The sequence below is a fragment of the Aspergillus flavus genome, chromosome 6 (assembly GCF_009017415.1).
Source record: "Aspergillus flavus chromosome 6, complete sequence".
Lineage (NCBI taxonomy): Eukaryota > Fungi > Ascomycota > Eurotiomycetes > Eurotiales > Aspergillaceae > Aspergillus > Aspergillus flavus.
In genome coordinates, this window is record NC_092410.1 from 559268 (window position 1) to 579729 (window position 20462).

At 50.5% G+C, this 20462-nt stretch overlaps 6 protein-coding genes across 6 annotated transcripts; 4 read left to right on the plus strand and 2 right to left on the minus strand.

The window, feature by feature from the left end:
- The first annotated feature begins 126 nt into the window (after positions 1-126).
- Positions 127-5651, plus strand: F9C07_2285823 (HLH transcription factor EBF/Olf-1). The gene is made up of 4 exons (XM_071510784.1): positions 127-1477; positions 1533-2437; positions 2492-4979; positions 5038-5651. The coding sequence occupies exons 1-4, from the start codon at positions 785-787 to the stop codon at positions 5167-5169; spliced, it is 4218 nt and encodes a 1405-aa protein (XP_071367657.1). The 5' UTR covers positions 127-784; the 3' UTR covers positions 5170-5651.
- On the plus strand, positions 5652-11683 carry F9C07_2167608 (putative transmembrane protein). The gene is made up of 4 exons (XM_041294277.2): positions 5652-5869; positions 5925-8449; positions 8522-9598; positions 9675-11683. Exons 1-4 carry the CDS (start codon positions 5830-5832, stop codon positions 10305-10307), a joined length of 4275 nt encoding a protein of 1424 aa, XP_041149591.1. The 5' UTR covers positions 5652-5829; the 3' UTR covers positions 10308-11683.
- On the plus strand, positions 11412-12277 carry F9C07_1732647 (uncharacterized protein). The gene has a single exon (XM_071508350.1). The coding sequence runs from the start codon at positions 11517-11519 to the stop codon at positions 11979-11981; it is 465 nt and encodes a 154-aa protein (XP_071367658.1). The 5' UTR covers positions 11412-11516; the 3' UTR covers positions 11982-12277.
- Positions 12278-14378: 2101 nt separating this feature from the next.
- On the plus strand, positions 14379-15838 carry F9C07_8057 (fatty acid desaturase; the record flags this gene model as incomplete). Its single annotated transcript, XM_041294276.1, has 2 exons — positions 14379-15372; positions 15432-15838. 2 exons carry the CDS (start codon positions 14379-14381, stop codon positions 15836-15838), a joined length of 1401 nt encoding a protein of 466 aa, XP_041149590.1.
- Positions 15839-16627: 789 nt separating this feature from the next.
- Positions 16628-18447, minus strand: F9C07_8058 (putative DNA repair protein; the record flags this gene model as incomplete). The annotated part of the gene is made up of 2 exons (XM_041294268.2): positions 16628-17927; positions 17990-18447. The coding sequence occupies 2 exons, from the start codon at positions 18445-18447 to the stop codon at positions 16628-16630; spliced, it is 1758 nt and encodes a 585-aa protein (XP_041149589.2).
- A 537-nt stretch (positions 18448-18984) lies between these two features.
- Positions 18985-19974, minus strand: F9C07_8059 (Alpha/Beta hydrolase protein; the record flags this gene model as incomplete). Its single annotated transcript, XM_071511718.1, has 2 exons — positions 18985-19340; positions 19401-19974. 2 exons carry the CDS (start codon positions 19972-19974, stop codon positions 18985-18987), a joined length of 930 nt encoding a protein of 309 aa, XP_071367659.1.
- Between the last annotated feature and the right edge of the window lie 488 nt (positions 19975-20462).

Here is a 20462-nt window from a genome sequence, read left to right on the forward strand (position 1 = left end):
AACGAGAGATAACCCGAGTCATGACTGAGGCATTCATTTTCGGATAAAGCTTACTAAGGAGTTACATAAGCATGACAATAACAACCAATCAAAACTCGGCAACCTAATTGACCTTGGGGCTAAGTTGTGTGGCTGATTGCCCCAAAGGGATTAGCGGCACTCAACCCGCTGGCTCACCGCGAAGTTGTCATTTGTTCCCGGGACAGACTCTGATTCACGATAACACCAGCCATTTGGCCCTCCCTTTCCCCATCTCCCCGTGCACTTACCCTGGGTCTTTGCGCTGGATCTTCGTTCAGATCTCCTACTCCAGCGCTGGGTCTTTGCAGAAACACTGTATCCGTACCGTTGCCCTCCGATATCTACCGCCCCTCGGACACTCGCCGCTCCAGAGTCGGTCTGGTTTTCCACTCTCACTTTCCCCTTTACGAAAGCGCCGCGCCTCCGTCTCCGCTCTTTACGCCCCTTCTCACCGTCAACACTTTCGCCCACAGGAAGTCAACAACCCATATTGCCAACTCAGTGACCACGGCTCGCTCTGCAATTCGCTTAGATGGATAAAAGTTGTCGGTAGTGGAAGAGGTTGAACAGCGCGCGCGTGTGTGAGATTAGTGTTAATCGATCGATCATTTATCGCCTCGCTTCTTTGTACCTACTGCCCAAACGAAACTGTTACCTGAAGGGATTCGCCCTGTGGAGTGGGATCACATCAAAATACTATCGAGGACACCGACAGACCTCGAGCTCCTGGTCTTGTGCTTGCTGTTCTTGACGGGATTCGAGGATGGGACCGGCGGAGGCTGCGTCTTCACCCACTTTTCCTGCCCTGGATCCGATCGTCGTTGATAACGAGATGGATAACCCATATCAAGATACCAATCTAGACTTCTCTGACTCTGCGCGATTGCAGATGTCGTCTGAGAACGCTGGCCGGGATTTCGACGATCTATTCGCCCATTCCACCTCGTCCCGCACCGTCACAGAATCGGGGTCTGTGTGTTTGTCGCCTTCGGAATTGTCCCTTAAGCGGCCATACCAAGATCAAGATACATTGCGACAGCCGAATCTTGTGAAAGCAGATTCTCCGGCTGAGTCCCCAGAAGCATCAAGCCGCAGTTCCTCGTCGGAGTCACCTCGGGATCATCTTCGGAACGCCTCAGTAGCCTCGTCTGCATCGGCGATTCAGAGCGAAAGTCATATCATGCCGTTCGGATATACATCAGAGGATTGGCTCAGCCAGGAGTTAGGCTCAGTCAAAGAAGAGTCGCTGTTTGGGTTTGACCCTTCTGCCATAGCCAGCATGGATGGCGCTTTCCCAGACCTGGAGTCGAGTAACAAGGCCATGGATGCAGCTTTCGATTTCGAAAGTGCCGCTAGTAGTCCCAGTCCGTTGAAGATTGAATCTACCCCGCAGCCGCAGAAGAGCTTCAGAACACAGTTTCGCAGTACATCAGCATCAAAACGATCCGCCTCTCCGGTAAGATCTCTCAATCACGATACCATAACAGAGCACCTTCACTAACGTTTTGTAGCAGTTTCACTCGACGGGATCACCCTACCTCCGCCACAATGCTAAAGAACCCTCTCCTTTCACAGTCTCCGCTTTACCCAGTCAAGGCAAGTCACCCATGAACCAATGGGCTGGCCGGTCACCTTCTTCGCTCCTAGAGGAGAGTTTCGGGGGTATCAATATGAACGCCAGCTCGCCCCTGAACTCCAACTTGAACTTTGTCCCGAACAATTTCACCAACTTTGGCCTCAGCTTCGCACCATCTCCTCCGCAAAGCAACATGAAGTCGGAAACAACGCAGCGTCATGTTCTAACGGTTCACCCTACCTCCCTCAAGTCGCGCGTGGAGACACAGATCCCCATCAGGTTAACTCTATTCCCTCTGCCTTCCGGCGTGAAGAAAATACGTTTGCCAAGTCACACCATCTCCAAGCCAAAATTCCTTGCCCCAGCGTCGGCCGACCGCGCCCCGGACACCGTAGAGCTGCACACAAGTCTTGTTTGTACGAGTGCAATGCAGGATCAGGAAAAGTTGAAGAAGGCATTTGCACGAGCAAGAGGAGAACCGCGCTACCGTTCCTCCAGCTCGAGTCCTCATCCTGTCGATGACGTACAGGAAGATGATAAACCTTTGGACGGAGGAGAGGTTAAGATTTGCTCTGGATGCATACAGCGGGAGCGGAAGCGAGCTTTTCGTAAAAAGCAGAGGAAACCAGAAGAGGATGAGCTCTTCCAGAAAGATGAAGAAAAGAGGGTCATTGTGTTCAACACCAATGAGATCAAGGATTGGACTGAGCCTTCTAAGAACGCCTTGCCTAATTATGGTGACATCCCGAACCCAGCTGTCCCTGCCGGAGCTATGCAGGTAGAGCTACCCATGCGAATTGCATGCTACTGCAGACATCAAAACGAGAAGCTGGGATTTCAGTAAGCTAAGCAATATGTTATTTATCGGATATATGACTAACTATCCTTGTCTAGGGTCATCTTCACAGTCAAGGACTATAAGGACAATGTTATTGCCCAGGCGATAACGAATTCAATTATGATCACAGATGATCACAAAACCCATGCCCCTCCTGCGCCTCCGGCCCCCGGCCCTTCGCCCTCCTTACCTGATGGAACACAGTTGCCGGGTGTTGGTGTGTTCCCGTCTGGTCCGGTCCTCGACAATGGAAAGTCATCTGCTTCATCGCAACCATCATCTGCAACAGATTTGCAAGGGCTCCAGCAGAGGTTCAACACGCAGTATCAACTGAACTCAGGGTCTTTTGCGATGCCTCAGAATTCCTCGACCTCGTCTACATCGCGCAATCTTTCACGTCAAACGTCACCAAACGACTTCCAAGGCCCGATGAGCAAGAGACGTAAACACAGCAATTCCGGAAGACTTCCATCCGAGTTAACCATGACTAAACTGGACAATGCGCAGCCGTCTACTGGTGTCTCTGGTACTCCAGCTCTCAACAATGAACCGCCATTCTCCGCACCGCGCGGGTTTGCATCGCCTGTTGAAAGGCCTTTCGTGACAGCCTCAGCCATGTCTGGTCAATTCCCGAACAGTCCTCCGACTCCTAATAGCGGCGACAGCAATCCGTTTTTCAACCCTAACTCACAACAACAGCAAAGCCTGGATAGTTTTATTCAACAACAATTGATGTCGGCACCAAATTCCGCTCAACCGAGTCGTCCTGGAACCCCCGGGCCCTCTACGCGGAACAACTTTCAAGAGCAAAACCTTAGTCTTCCATTGGGCCCCAATACGTCAACCCCAATGTGGCCTCCTCTCACGAATGCTGGAAACCGGTTGCCTTCTGTCATTCACAAGTTGGTTCCAGCCGAGGGCTCCATTACGGGAGGAACTGAAGTGACGCTCTTGGGAAGTGGGTTTTATCCGGGTATGGAAGTTGTCTTCGGCGACACCTTGGCTACAACCACGACCTTTTGGGGTGATAAATGCCTCAACTGCTTGACCCCACCTGCACTCCAGCCTGGACTGGTTGCCGTTGTCTTCAAGCATGAGCATCCCACATTTGGTCAGGTGCAGACGCCTCAACCTTTGATACCGAAACAGCAACAGTTTTTCCGTTATGTGGATGACCGGGAGCTCCAGATGTATCGCCTCGCTCTGGGTATACTCGGACAGAAACTTGGCAGCCAGGCGGATGCTTTCCAAACTGCTCAGCAGATCATGGGTAGCGACCCCAAATCCGTCTTCGGCCTGCAAAAGGATTTCCAAGGAGGCTCGGGCGGTGGCCATCAGCGGCAAGTGCCCGGATTAGAGTCACAGGGTAAATTAGGTGACATGGACTCTAAGATGTTGACCTACCTTGAATTTGTCGATCTCGATGATAGCCCCCGCCCACCCAAGTACAATTCACGCTGCGCAACGGGCCAGACTCTGCTTCACTTTGCAGCATCCTTGGGGCTGACACGGTTTGTCGCCGGGCTGCTTGCTAGAGGTGCCAACCCAGACGTGCAGGACAACACTGGGAATACGCCAATGCATCTGGCCGCCTTGAACGGCCATGCCCATATCGTCAACAGGCTCCGTCTGGCTGGAGCAAATGTCAATAACCGTAGCATTCGCGGTTTTACTCCCGCTGACATTGCTTCTACCCTACCCGCTCATCAAGCTGCTTTGGTCCCAGCGCAGCATCGCCGTTCACGAAGCGTTGGGTCATTGGCATCGTCGCGACGCAGACACAGTAGCTCTGCCTCCCTTCATTCGCTGTGGGAGTCTTCCTCGGGTTCGTTCGATGAAGCCATTGATGACTCGTCTGATCTGGATGAGGACGACAGTGACGACCTCGAGTTTACGGTGTCACGGCGGTCAAGCATGCATCACGACGTGCCGGCACCGCTCCCGAATGTCGACCAAGCCTCGGCGCCTGAGGACGCGCGACCATTCTCTCCGCCGGCCGCCCTTGTCGCTTGGCGGAATCAGTTACAGACTCAAATCAATCAGTTCCAGCAAAGCGTGGCCAATGCGTTCCCTAATCTTCCCGCATTGCCACCCATGCCGGCTTTGCCTGACTATCAAGCGCACCCGATGATGCGTCGCATTACCAACCTTGTTCCACATCGGCCTTCCACCGCCCGGTCGGCTAAGGAAGGCTGGTGGGACCTCCTGACGGGCAATTCTGCCCCCAACGCCACGGACCTGCCTTCTTACGAAGAGCTGTACCCGCAGCAGGATGAACAGGGTGGCGAAGATGTGACCCGTATGAAGAAATCGAGCATGTTACAAGCGGCTACAGATGCAGTTTTGGATCAACATTTTGAGGCACAAGCCAGTGCGCAAGCCAGCACATCTCGCACAGTCACTGCCAAGCAGGAGAACGAGGATCTTAAGGATATCCGTATTGGAAAAAGGGTGATCTCTCGCGAGCAGCAAAAGCATCTCCGTGAACAGCAAGCACAGAGGATGAAGGGTCTTGGTAGCGATCGCAATCTGTACTTTATTTGGGTAAGTTGGCCTGCTAGCGCATGTTTCCGTTATGTTTCCCGTTACTGACTGCTTTTAGATTCCTCTTCTGGTTCTGGTTATCTGTGCATGGGCTCGAAGCTATGTTCCCGGCATTTGGCAAGGATTCTCGAGCGGTGTTGAGTTTGTGAAGACCCGCTATGCGCAGCGCGCTTTGGATCTTGGGGCTTAGAAACTCATTTTCCTTCTCTTTTTACCTTTATTCCCCCCTATCCCCCCCTATTTCCCCCATACTTCCCTCCCTTCCCCTTAATTTTCCTTTTTGCGGTCTGTTATTTCAAGCTCGGGCGTTATGTCCTCTAGGCGGGTGACATCATCGGTTTTTCTTATATTGTTGTCTGGTTCGCTGTTTCGACATAATGATGGGATACGATTAGGTGTTTTGCACTGTGAGCATTGTTCATTTGAAATATTGTACAGAGCTGTTGGTTTTAGCATGATCGGGTTATCCTGGTTGTGAGGGAAGTCAATCAAGCGATGGTGAATATCTACTGTGTATATAGTTCCCTATTAATTCAAATAGAGCCTTTGAAGATACTTGAAGATACCGTGGTTGCAATAAGCTGTGTCGTTGCGAGTTTGTCATGGTGTTTATTTTGCCTATAGATATAAATCAGTGCAAATAAAGACCACCGTAGGACGCCAAGAGGGAGCCGCAACGCGGAGAAGGCGGTCTCCGTTCTCGAACAAACAGCCTTTAGTTCCTGCCCCCGAACTTACTTTATTTGCTGTTTCCAGATATTACTTTTCCTGTTAGGAAATTGGGATTGCTCCAACGGCATGCTTCTTGGAAGCTAGTCTTCTGTCACAGCCCGAAACGCCCCCGGGAAACATGGATCCCTCACCACAGGCGGGCTCAAGCAGTGTCACCGGTGTGTGAAGACCGCAACGGTCTAGCAACCCTTACTGACTGATCTGGATCTTCAGTCGAATATACCGACCCCTCCGGCTTGTTCCCTCTCGTCCAACCTGTTCTTGCGAACAAACTACCCCTGAAGAACCTCCACTGGAAGTCGCCCACCCGCCCCGTTCGATCCATCGAGTCCCTCCGCATCGGCTTTGTCCCTGCCCAGAATGAGGCCAACGAGCGCAAATCCTCCGGCGATAGCGCAGTGCCGCATCGACGTCACCAAATCCCCGGCCTCCGTCAGACTCCCTATTTAAAGATCTTCCTCTTACGCTGCGATGATAATGATACCTACAAGTCGACTTCCAGGAAGGCATTGCGCGAATGGATCAAGTCTCATGCCTCGATGTCGCAGTCCACCACAAGCCAGGAGAAACATGACGCATGTGAATGGTTGATTTTACATGTTGTGCAAGACGGAGATGGCGCGGAAAAGGCTATACCATCGTCCAAGTGGGGTCGCGCCACTACGACGGTCCTGGAGAAGGTCAAGGCTGATTTCAATGGCACCTCGAAGTCTGCCGTGGACCGGGTAGCTCAGTTGCGTCTACCTAAGCAGGGAACCACGCAGAAACCACCTGATTTGGCTGACCAGCTGGAGGACTTGATCGAGAAGATCAAGAATGGCATTCTCGCATCTTTCGATCTTCGCGTGGCACAATACGAAGAGGATATCAAGGAGAAAGATTCCCAGAGAAGTCTGCCCGGATGGAACTTTTGCACTTTTTTTATCTTGAAGGAGGGTCTTGCGCGAGGTTTCGAAAATGTAGGGTTGTTTGACGATGCGCTCCTGGGATACGATGAACTTTCTATCGGACTGGATACTGCGATTGATGAACAACTTGAGGGCAGCGGCGAGCCTCACGGTAGTACCTTTTTGATGCACACCGAGGATTGGCAGAAGAAGGCTAAGGCGGCCTTGGAATCCCCAGCAGCTCCGAAGGACGAGGAAGATGAAGAGCCAACCCCGATTCCCGAGCTCGACGTGAACGATTTCCCCATCGACTCGAACAAGAAGGCCTACCGGGAGATGATCCTAGGAAGCAATATCTCTATTTTCGATTTCCGTATCTACATTTTCTCGCGACAACTAACTTTACTCCTCAGGGCGGCGAAGGCTCCCTCGCTACTCAATAAGGAGCCCGATGCCGGTCAAACACGAGCCAATACGATTAAGAAGCCCGAAAACTTGATGCTTCTTTCAGAGATTTGCGAAAGAGCGACGGAGTTCATTAGCTTTTCTGCACGCAACCTCAGATGCGATCTAGAATCGGGGCTTGCCGATGTAGACAATGCCGGAAAAGCGGAGGTTATCAATAATCTGGTGTCATCTTGGGCATACGCTGCTGCATCGCAGATTTTATCACAAACATCCACGCCGACGCTCACTCTCCCAGAGTCATCTTTGCATGCTATCACTTCCCCAGCAGACACTGCTCGAGATTTCAGACCAGAGTTACCCCGGCGCAGCAGTTCACTGGTCAGCCCACCCAAGACCCGTCCCGGTCGCTCCAATACGGATATTCTATCCCCAGATGCACTGTCTTCTGTTCATTCTGGACTAGGCCAAGGGATAGCAAAACTCGCGCTCGCTCCGGCTCCGAAGACCGGGTCTGAACAGTTAGCTTCCGCCAGAGGGGAGTTACTGCTCATGGCTCGCCGAGTGATGGAAGAGATTGCTGGGCGTTGTGGATGGAGGGAGAAGTGGGATGATCTCGGCTTACTCTTTGATAGTGAAAGTGCTGGCAATAGTGATATGACGGAAGTCTCTCTAGATGACGGGATATCGCAGTCAGCAGAAAAGCCTCAAACGACCCATTATCTTTCGGGGATCGAACTGCCCCGGTTGAAGGCTGCTCTTCGCTCAAGAAAGTCCTTCCGCTCTCACTTCGAAGAGCTAACGGATGATATGTATCGCCACCACATCACGGCAAACCGTACGTATTCCGCACAAATGGCCCTTGCGGACATGGCCCTCGTGAGGTTCCGGCAGAGCGACTACGGTGCAGCAGCCTCCTATTTTCACCAAATTACTCCTTTTTACGGCAGCAAACAGTGGACTATCCTGGAGGGTGTGATGCTAGAGATGTACGCGCGATGCTTGAAGGAATTGCAACGAAGTGAGGAGTATGTTCGGATGTCCCTTCGACTCCTTGCGAAGTTCGCCTCCCATAAGCAGTCGTGTCTGTCGACGCGGCAGAAGACCCTTGATGCGTCGTCAATATTTGCAGAAGAGGAATTAGTCTCACAATATGTTGAGGAGTTGTTCGAGGCCTCCGATGCGCTACAGAAAGAGGTTACGGCCCCTTTGACTGATTTCTTCGCGGATTTGCATGTTAAACCTGCTATTATCCATTATAAAGATAAGGACGGATTTCAGCTACAGCTTTCATTACGATTCCTCCTAGGGAAGCGAATTGAGGTTGACTCGATGAAAATCCGGCTTGTCGGGACCGAAGGCAGTCAAAGCAATGAACATTGGCTGGAGTTATCCTCTAAGACAACTATCAAGTCATCGTCGACGAAGATCCTGGTCGATTCTTCAGTAAGTACTGATTGTCGCTGTTTCCGGTTAACTCGCTTTAGCCTCGTGACATTGAATAACCTCTTTATCTAGATGACACTGCAAGGGAAATACTACGTTGACCGGGTTGAAATGCGAGCCGGTAGCATCCTTTTCACATCCGGGAGTGGGAATCATTCAGTCCTCCCCATAGGATTCAGAGAAGCAGTAGACGCCGAAGAAGATAGTCGACCGTATATCTACTGCTACCCCCCACCCAAGGGACTTCAAGCGAAAATCGTGTCGCCTCATCTTGTGAATCTTGAAGAAATGCGGACGCTTGAACTAGAACTCGGTAGTGGGTGGAATGACATCAAGAGCGCTACTCTTCGAGTGAGGCCCGCCACTGCAGGGCTCCGCCTGCGGATCGCTGAAGCCGAAGTAGTGGAAGGCGACATCAAGATTAGTGCCAACAGCGAAACAGGGTATATCGAGTTCTCTCAATTAGGACCTAACTCTTTCGTCCGGTTCAGGATTCCGTACACGACGGAGGAGCATCACCCGACGCTCTCCGCACGTGCAGAGGTCGGATATGAGACGACAAACGGACGGTTCTCGTACTCCTCTCTACACAGCATCGTGTCAGGCTTACCCATCAGTGTCAACGTTCAGGATACCTTCAAGGACCAGGTACTGTTTTCCCGATTCACGGTCAGCCCGGCTATGATGATCCCTCTCCGCATCCTCAAATGCAGCATACCGAGTTCGGATGTCTATCAAGTCCAGTCTAATATCGGTGACTCGGTCGCGATGAACGTCTTTCCCAAACAGCCCGCGTCCTTACTCTACAAGATACAACAGCGGGAGGAAGCTGTAATGTCACCTGGTTCGAGACGCTCACTGCGTCTCAGCGTTGATTTTACCTGCGTGGACGACGAATGTTTGAACGCGGTTGAGAGAACCTTTAAAGAAAGCATCGCAGCCAGTGAATACCAGCAATACAGTACCCTCCTAACATCGCACATTGTCGACACGTTTCGCACCCAGCTGTCAACTTCTGACATGGAAGTCATCGGTCTCGTCCGAGAGGTGGAAACACTACCCTATTCCAGTGTCAAGTGGGAAATGCTTCTAAGTGCGCTGAAGGAACCACTAGACGGATTGAAAACATGGCTCCAGGAGTGGCACCGAGTAAGTGCACCTGACACCCATTTGAAGATTTCCATGCCTTGTAACAGGAACTTGTGCTGACCCGACGCGTACGCAGAATCACCCTATCATCGGCCTTCCAGAACAGCCATCAATCCCCCGCCGACACATCATCATCCCCGTAGATATTCCCGAGATTCAGGTGGTGCATACTGCCGAGCTGCGACTCTGCAATCTCGCCGACCAACCCCCACACGCCGCGGTCGGGCAGATGATCGCAGCCGAGCTCAGCCTACGTCATACGCGCAGATGGTGTTCGCCCGAAAATCGCGAGAATGCGGGAGGCCCGCTCGAGTTCTCGTACGAAATCCACGCGAACCCAGAGCTCTGGCTCGTCGGCGGTCGTCGACGAGGTAACTTCACCGCGGACGAAGGGGAGACCAAGACCTTTGCTGTGATGCTTCTTCCGCAGAAGGCGGGACATCTCCTTCTCCCAGGACTCGAAATCAAGACTTTCGTGCCCGTATCGTCGACCCCACCGCCGAAGCCACCTGCGCCTGCCACTGGCCCCGCAGGAGCAGCGCCGGTTTTGCAGAGACGACAGATTGCATGTGAGGTCGACTACCGCAATCACGGGGAGACCGTCTTGGTATTGCCGGATCTACGAAGCACGACGGTCAGTCTCAGCCTGTCGGGAGGAAACCATGGCGCGGCGTGGTTGATCGATTCGGAACGAAGGGTTCTTGCATGATATTTAAACCCAATACATAGATGAGTAAATATGACACTTAATCATAGACACTTAAGAAAAGTCAGTAAATAGTGATACCAAATCGGTAAACTCAAACCAATCAGTCCATCTAAAAAACGGAGGACATTACTTTAATGTATGTTCAGGCTACGTCTCGCAACTAATACATGGAACAGCACTCTGAGCGGCCTACTCATGTTTGCCTTTGACGTGTGGTATCTAATATCCGAGATGAAGATCCTCAGCCGAGATTTAGAGCGTGAACCTGTTGCGATCGACCGAATCTCGAAAGTCCTCCTGACCTCGCAGGTTAGACACTCCGGTGAAATCTTACTCTCCAACCATACTGATAATCTCGACTAGGTTGGCTTAGTACCTCTGGCTCTTCTTGTTACACTTCCCGCAGCATCCTAACAGTCTAAGGAAGGACGCAGATACTAGGTTGGGCAGGGCAACCCTGAGTCAGTGGCCGAAATCCTCCATCACAACCACCTCAACCTATAATTCTCCTAAACAGTGACCTCCTTTACGCCTCTATTCTTTTACCCACGAACTGAACCTACCGCCTGGTATAGAAATGTGGTATCATAGGCGATTGATCTCGGGATGTGCATACCTTGCTCAGCGAATCTACTTCCGGGGAGAAATCCCACTCTGTAAGATCCATCGAGCCATCCTTTCCGAATGGGGTCTGTCACTCTGGAGATGGAAGTCGGCGATGATTTCCCGAATTGACATGATAGCGGCAGCCCAGTTATCGTTGTAGACTCGCGAATCCACAACTTACAAACTTCCACTTCAACTGCCGTATCCCCGCAAATTGATGGAACGGCCGCCATGGCACTGCTATCAGTCAACACAGTAGACGTTAGGGTTTTCAATGGAAAGACTATAATCCACTGAATCCCCAGAAGACTTCAGTGTTCCAAAGATGTCAGTGAAGTAAGACTTCCCATGATTTGTCTCTTTTAAACTGGCAAAACTACCCTTAGAATAGGGCCGCATACATTACTTATGTACAGTACATGGTGAACCTGGCATTCTTGAGATAGCGCTGCGTAAGCTCCAATAGTTGTTTTCGATAACGTTGTCAGCCACTGCAATTTATGCTGATCATCCATAAGCTGATAAAATTAGATTCTTTCTCTTTGATAAGAGAATGAAATATAAGAGTAGGTATCCCACAAAGTACTGTTACAAAGATAACCCATGTCAAACATACTCCAGAGTATGTATGTACATACCCTAAAGCGGCCACCTGAGGCAAAAAAAAAAAAAAGAAAAAGAAAACAACTGAAAAAAACACCCCACCCCAAACAAACTGCAAAAAAGCAAAAAGCAAAAAGAAAAAAGGAAAAATCAAAATACCGCAACACCAAACCCATCCAGTGGTTCATCCAGTGGCCAGCGACTAGATTTTTCCCTCAAGATGTTCTAGCGCCGCCGACAATCCTTTCAAGAGCCCCACTCGATCCAACCTCAACAAAAATTGGTGTCTCCCCCAACAGAACAAGTGAAGATCCTTACAGTTTAGGTTGGTTTACTAGCCACAGTGATTTTGTATCCTTTTTTTTTTTTTGTTTTTTGTTCTTTTTCGTCCTTTGTGATTTTGGGGTTGGGTTTTTTGTATTGTTTTGTTTAGTTATTTTTTTTCTTCTTCTCTTTCCTTTTTAAATGTTTAGTTATTTATTTGTTTGTATTTTTATGCTGAGAATAACGCTGAATAAACAAATAACTCTTTTATAATAAAGTAGTAACAGAAAAGAATTGAGGGGATCAGAATCACATGTAGAAAGGAAAGAAAAGCTAGATTATACCTCGTAAAAGTAAGTAAGGAACAAGTTGTCAACTACCACCTACCTGGTACGTACTAGCCCAATGACCAGGATAAGATCAACCTACCAATCAGGGATTGTCTATCTACAGTTGATCAGTGGTCTATAGTCATTGTCATTCTAAGAGCTTATTTCGCTTGTTTCAGTGCTCTTGTTTTTCTTTTTTTTGGTTGGTGATTTGTTTGATAATGTTGTTTACCAGTTATAACTGATTGATTGTTTTGAATGGACAGTGGAGGTACTTTGTGGTATGTAGTCTGGGTATGTGCTGTGACTACGGTGTGCTATGTACCTAGGCATCTGGACAAATAGGGCTTTTGCGTCTACAGGTACTGTACATGTACATGTACATATGTGGTGAGAGCATTCCAGGTTGGATGGGAATATATGATAGACTTCCATCCGGTCTGGGATGAGAGATATTTGACATGTTACGGAGCACACTTCCCTGACATTGGCTTCTGAGAAAGTTTGGGGATTCTTGATTTGGTTTTATCTGGTCGGATTGAGTTCATCACATGGTATTCACCCTCTCCATCAAAGTTAGGGTTTATGTCTGAGATAAATGTGGTCATGATGGCAATTGTCGCTTCAATCCTCTTCGAAATAAATCCCAGTCCAATGGACTCATGGCAGATGAGGCGAGTCATGATTGAATAAGGTAAGTAATGGGATCCATTCCGACCTCCACATCTTTCGACGACTTAAGATCCGAATCATCTCCGACCTCCACCGGCCATGGACGGCGGTGCCAATCAGCGAGGGGCCAATTGCCATTGCACATGATACCTCGGGATGACAGCGTCTCGACTTGCCTGCCTTAGTAACTCTAAAAGGTTAATTTGACTGGGAACGAACGCCAGCGAGCGCGCGAGAGAGAGGAGTGGACTGATGATCGGACGAAGATTGTTGAGAAGCCAAGAGCGATTGCAGTCGGAGTGGATCCGATGGTATGCAGGCCGGAGAAGGCGGTAAGCGCTCCCCAGCTTCTTTGCTGTCCCTGGCATTCGGCGCGTAATGAGAATACGCCACCCCGTGTATTTTTCAGTCTGGGAAGGCTGAACGCCACATGGCCGCGAGACCATGTTATCGATCCAGATAAACAAATAATGATCTATTCTTGGGGTGTTTCCTCACGGCCAGTCCTCGATGGACGATTGCAAATGCTCGGCTGGTTGCCAGACTGGGCCAGTTCATTAGTAGAGGTGACGAGAGATCCCCTCAGCTCTCAGCCAGCCCTGCCCAGCAAACACTTGGAACGACGTAGGCGTCCTGAGCGGCCATTCGTCACGGGAGGAACTCGCGTTCATATGCATGGACGACGAGAAGTTAGCCGTAGCTGAACCATGCACCTAATGTGCCCGACCCTCGGCAGCGCGATTTACAGAAGGAAAGAAAACAGGCTAATTGCCTGTCGATCGAGTCCTGGTGGTACAGGCTCAGTCTGGAGGCGAATTGAAAACGGGATGCTGTCAGCAAACTTAATATCGGTATCCCCAAATACCACCACGGGTAACCAAATCCAGGAGTCCTGACCAATCATGGAGCCCCAACGGTACACAAAATTACCGTCTCCTGCACGACTCCATACGGCGTCGATCTCCCCAAAGGACGAGAATTACCAGATGGAAAGGGACCGCCATCCAGAACAATGTTTGGTTTCTTTCCACTCGGGTGCCTTACCTTATTGTGATTTTTTTTCTTCCTTTTTTACCCATTTAGATTTTCTCTCATCCATTGTGATTGGTCCGTAATTTTTTTTCTTCTTTGCTTGGGGCGGCCTCCTTCCTTCCCTTCCCTTCCCACGCCTTTTCCCCGGGCCGATTGTCCTTTCAGCTGATTCATAACCTTGAACTTTTTTTCCCTTTTCTTCTTTTTTTTTTTTTGTGCATCTATTCAGCTTTCTTCAGCTCGTCTAATACCTTACCTTCCCCTCCTCAATTCCGGCCAGGGTAATTCCGGAGTGGTGCTGAACATCACCCCATACCCACTCGTCCCTATATCAGTCGCCAGGGAGCTCTCATCCTTCAGGATCCTTTGAGATCGTGTAACCTCCGACCCTTGGAGTGACCCATTGGTATGTTCACAGCATAGCTTCGGCCTGCAGAAGCACATCTACCATCCCTTCCCTCCATCGGTGGACACCGTGTGCCAATGTACGATGTACTGACGAGAACCACCAGATATAGCAATCTCCGGACCCCTCGTTGGATACGCCAGACGTCAAAAGACAAAGATGTCTTCCACAGCTATCCCCAAGCGCATGGCGCTGAACCGCAACCCGGGCACGGATTCCTCCGTCCCCAGCGTCTCGGTGTCTCCGTTTGACAGCCCTCGCCATTCTCCGTCCTCGACTTCCCTTTCGTCGCTGGCGTCCGAGTCTGAGAACAAGGGCAAGATGTTGGACACCTATGGAAATGAGTTCAAGATCCCCGACTACACCATCAAGCAGATCCGTGACGCCATCCCCGCTCACTGCTACGAGCGGAAGGCTCTCACCAGCTTGTACTATGTGTTCCGTGATATAGCCATGCTGGGATCCATTTTCTATGTCTTCCACAACTATGTCACGCCGGAGACCGTTCCCTCTTTCCCAGCTCGCGTTGCTTTGTGGTCCCTTTACACCGTCGTCCAGGGTCTGATCGCTACTGGTGTCTGGGTTTTGGCCCACGAGTGCGGTCACCAGGCCTTCTCCCCCTCCAAGGTTCTGAATGACACTGTTGGCTGGATCTGCCACTCCGCCCTGCTAGTGCCGTACTTCTCCTGGAAGATCTCCCACGGCAAGCACCATAAGGCCACTGGTAACATCGCCCGTGACATGGTGTTTGTCCCCAAGACCCGCGAGGAATATGCTTCCCGCATCGGCAAGACCATTCACGACCTGAACGAATTGATGGAGGAGACTCCCATCGCCACTGTCACCAACCTCATTCTCCAGCAGCTCTTCGGATGGCCCATGTACCTCCTGACCAACGTGACCGGTCACAATAACCACGAGCGCCAGCCCGAGGGCCGTGGAAAGGGAAAGCGCAACGGCTACTTCGGCGGTGTCAACCACTTCAACCCTAGCAGCCCTCTGTACGAGGCCAAGGATGCTAAGTTGATTGTCCTGAGTGACCTGGGTCTCGCCATCACCGGATCCGTCCTCTATTACATCGGTTCCACCTATGGATGGCTCAACCTCCTGGTGTGGTATGGAATTCCTTACCTCTGGGTGAACCACTGGCTGGGTAAGATTTTCTCGAAATTTATATACTTATCGAGACATGTGCTAACGATTTGCCAACAGTTGCCATCACTTACCTCCAGCACACCGACCCCACTCTCCCTCACTACCAGCCCGAGGTGTGGAACTTCGCCCGTGGAGCCGCTGCCACCATTGACCGTGACTTCGGCTTTGTTGGTCGTCACATCTTGCACGGTATCATTGAGACCCACGTCCTTCACCACTACGTCAGCACCATCCCCTTCTACCACGCCGACGAGGCCAGCGAGGCCATCCAGAAGGTCATGGGCTCGCACTACCGCACGGAGGCCCACACTGGCTGGACGGGATTCTTCAAGGCTCTCTTCACCAGCGCCCGTGTCTGCCACTGGGTTGAGCCGACCGAGGGTGCCAGGGGCGAGAGCGAAGGTGTGCTCTTCTACCGTAATACCAACGGCATCGGAGTTCCTCCGGCCAAGCTTTCCAAATAGATTATGCGTTTGTCGATATAGAACGAGTTTATTTTGAAATTTCCCGCGTGGTGCTCGCAGGATCGAGTGGCCACGAGTTGGACACTCACCACGTCACGTCATAGAGCAACTGCGAGTTAATTGATCAACTTGATGGCGTATATGGGGCATGAGATCTTGGTGAAATCACATGGTTGAACTTTTTTTACTTGCGATTAATGTGGGGCGTCTGTTTCTTTTTGGTGTATGTTCGACCTAGACCATCTCTGTTATCCTTGACGGCAAACATCTTTTGTCATTTTTCCAGCGAAAGAACCTTTGGTTTCTCATCCAAGACCTCAGTCAAAAGTTCCTCTCCATTCCTCATCACTGTTTAGACATGGCCAGCCCATTGTGACTGGTTGATGGGACAATTCCCGCCCTTGTGACCCGAATATCTAGACCTCTTATCGAATATATCTGCATTGAATCTCTGGATCTGGCTCTGGATAGTGTAAAACGTGAACCAGTACGTTGAAGAACCGAGAACAAGAGTAAGAAAGAGGAAAAGCAACGGTTTAAGATTTCTGGAACTGCGGGGGATTTTAGCTTCCGCGACCCGCCGAAAAAGGCACTAAAGCCAGACCCATAGCCTACTTTCTGCTGTGATCTAGGCAGAAACATACCAAAAGCTGGAGCTCTAAATGTACTGTACTGTATTCGGATCCTTTACTCCACTTTGTGCGTCAAATTACACCTTACGCAGTGTAAGACCAAGGGGAAGGGTAGCATAATGAGGGTATATAGGAGAAAGGAGAAAGAAGCCTAACTCTATTCACAGCTCTTCAAACCTCCCTTCCAGATCGTAAAGCTGACCTCGTCTTGGATTTGGTTTTGCTCGTTTACAGACCCTGCGGTCCAGGGTGCAAAGACGAGTTTCATAGTGCGCCGGACAAGGCGCTCGGGTGTCTGAGACGAGGGCGGTGGTAGCTGTGAGTTACTCGGTTTATTCTCAGAGATTGGAGCAGGGACAGGAACAGTCTCGGAACTAGCCTTGGCTTCTGCATCTTTCCCTTCTGTGACAGTCTCTGTGGGGGGGTCTGGCTCCGGCTTTTCTCGCTCGCCGAGGGAACCAGGTACCTCCGGTTCCGGTAGTAGTTTCGCTGTTGATGGGATAGGGGTACTCTCCGGGAGAAGCGGATCCATGGCCGTTTGCCGCTCTTTCTTCAAGGCGATTCGACACGCGATTTGCGTCGACCAGACAAGACCGAGGGCTGGTGTTTTCTCCGCCGGTCTCTGGAAACCTGGATATGAACTTGGGAGGAATGACTGCGGCGAGTCGCCCCATCCGGTAAAAAACCGTTGTTGATGTAGCAGGCTGAGGATCTCACTGCGCACCGGATTCCCCACCAGGTATGAGCCGTCGAAATGTTGCCGTTGCGGGTCTTCCTCGGTGGTATACGGTGAAGATGGGAAATGGGAGGGAGAAGATGGAAGCATAGCGTTATATTGGGATAGTTCGACGTTGCCGGACTCGGTTGCCCGGACCCTTGGTAAGGGGGATGCAGTGCCTGGTTCGCGGGCGGATGGGATTTGTTGGGGTTGAGTAGACGGGGATCCGTTTCCTGCACCACCTCCTATTCTTGGGAATACTGATGGATTGTCCATGGCGTCGAATCGATCGGAGACTTGGTTCGCGACTACGATTGCAATGTCCTCTTGTACCGCGAGATTGCGTAGCATTTGTCCTAGTTTCGTGAGTTCCCCCGACCGAGTCGATAGACCTAGGATATTGTGGGAGGTATGTTCCGCTCTGTAGTTGGAGGTTATGGAATCGATGACAACGAGTCCGACGTTGTAGCGTTGAATCGCGACGGGGAGTTGATAGTTGAGAATGTGGTCTTGAGACTCGAGGTCCATGGCATTGATGGATAGGATATTCTCCAACGTCGGGGCACGATCCCGAGGCAGGGTCGAGAGGTACGGGTTGGAATCGATGAGCTGGGAGAGTCGCGGTGTCGACAAGGGAGCCTCTGTAGAAATGTAGACGGCATTCTTCCCCAAGCCCTTGGGTGAAGGAAGCTGGACGGCCAGCAACAGAGAGAGGAGAAATTGTGTCTTACCACTCCCACTGACGACGCGATACCGGTCAGTCCAACTCAAGCTACCGCTCATGTAGATACACGCACGTACCTCTCGCCAGTCACCTCTGTCACATAGCCAGTTGGTATTCCGCCGCCCAGCAGCTCATCTAATGCGGTGTCGAGAGTGCTGATCGCGCTCCACTGCGACAAGTCTAGCTTTGTCGTGGGCCCCAGGGTAATTGGCGGGTCATCGTTGATACTGGAGCTCGGTTCGGCAGATGCAGACTCCTCGATGTGTTCGAACCCGATATCATGGTGGAGCGCCTTGGTGATGCTGGCGCACAACCGACGAACATCGGCTGGAGGCACGTGGGCGCGTTTCGCGATCTCAAGCGTATCGAGAGTTATGAGATCAACCGTGCTTATCTTGCTTCTCTCCAAAGGTGGGAGTATGTGCGCATACGGTTTGGTATGGAAGTCCGGGAGGACTGATAAAAGATCCATATGCGTGGCGGTCAAGTCGATACTCAAGATTGTTCGTCCAAGTGGAAAGACGCGGGAAGACATGCGCTTGGGCCGACTGGCCAATCAGGTGAGGCCATTTATAGATCATCAGACTATGAGAATATCATACAAATTATACAATTTAAACCCACTACAGCGGTTCTCCTGCATGGCGAACATTCCTGCTTCCGTTCGCGATTGCGTAAACTGAGGGTTAGCAATATATTTACCTAGTATTTACCACCCCCCGGTGCCCACGTCTCCATCAGCTCTAAGGAAGCAAAACAAAAAGCTAAAAAAAAAAAAGAGCATCATATCATGAGGAAACCAGGTCATTAGATGTAGAGTTCTTTTTTGCAGCTATCTATCTTACGTCTTGAGTGATGAATCTGAATATCAATGTCCATTGGTATCTTAATGCAGGGTTATATCGAGGATTCTGCCTCAGGCATCACTAGGAGACCAGCACCGTCATCAGGAACTCCAAATTCCCAAGCATAATAGATCCCCAACAATCCCATAACTGTGGACGAGGCTATATCATTGTCCTCGTACCCTCTCACAAACAATATTTTTCCTGTCGAGGTAAGGTTTGATCGGTTATGTCTCTCCCTGGCGCTCAATTAGCAAATATTCTCGGAGGAACTGCTTGTAGTCCTGTATAGCGAGTTCGAATGGTTGACCATAATAGATATCAAAATAGCCTACGTCATACCACTTGATCACTCCTTTAGGCGCAGTTTTCGCATATGCCAACGTTGTGTCTGCGGGTGCAACTGAGTCTTTACCACATATACCAAACAAAATCGGACATTCAACCCTAGATGCATAAGAGCCAGGTCTCAGGAGAGGCAGCTTCAAAGGCAGGCGAGCAGGGACTCTTTCCTGAAACGGATGACCTTTAGGGATAAGTAACGGAAAGGTGCTGAGCATGTCTGGGGCATTCATCAGAGCGGCTATTGTGGAGTTTAGCTTCCATGGTATTATCTGTCCGAGTATAACCGTTGTTCACTTACCCTCACCTGGCCTCCCGGTCAGCGGTACAGTTATTGGCTTCCTTTCCGAGCCAAAGAGTATGTCCAGTAGACCAATCCCTGCAAGCCTCGGGGTGGCAGCACTCCCTGTACAAAGAGTACTCTGCCAGCCAGAAGTAAACGGACATTGAGAGATGGCTGCGTTGAGTTTCCTATCAGTAGTGGCCAGCTGAATGACATGTCCCCCGCTGAAAGATGTTCCAAAAAGGCCGACTTGGTTCGGATCGACGTTCTCCAGCTGACGCGTGTATTTGATGGCAGATTTCCAGTCCTCTTGCTGCTGATGCCAGTCAATCAGACCTCTTGGCAGACCCTCAGATCCACCGGTGCAGCGGTAGTCGAAGACGACACATGTGTATCCCATCTGATTGAAACTGTCGGCATAAACGTCGAGCTTTAGTTCTTTCGTTCCACCCAGGCCGTGGGCTAAGACAATGGCTGGCCCGAGGTTTGATACGGTGAATTTCTGAGACGAGTAAAGCCATCCACACATAAAGTCCTCTGAGGACGAAGCAATTTTGATCTCCACACGACGTTCGATCCCTGCGGTAGCCATGTTTGGTATCGAAATATATCCGTCTTCCCTCTCCTATTCTAGAAGGGAGGCGGCGGTTTTTACATTTTTCTCCCCAGTAGCTTATAATCTTGAATACTCGCTCAATAGATCACTAATCATCACCTCGGCTTCAGCTAGGAAAAGTATACATTGGACCTTCTCCAGGCCCTTGAGCAATTATCTAGCAATAAGGCCCCTAGTAGCGATTTAATTCCCTAAACATCCACTAGATGCGGCGGAATAGATCTTGCGAACTGTGTGGGGAGAGGATCTCGCAAGCAATACCCACTTGATCAACCTTACGGCTTAATATCCGTCCGAGTTGCGAGTCGGGCACATTGTTGCTGTGGGGGACACCCGATTTTGGGCCTAGGAATACTGTCTCCAGATAATAAACTCCATATTGTTAGGACATGTCTGAGCCACATCAGGAAGACCAGCCTGAAACAGTTCGAAACAGCTTCATGCGTAAACATCGCTGTGGTCTT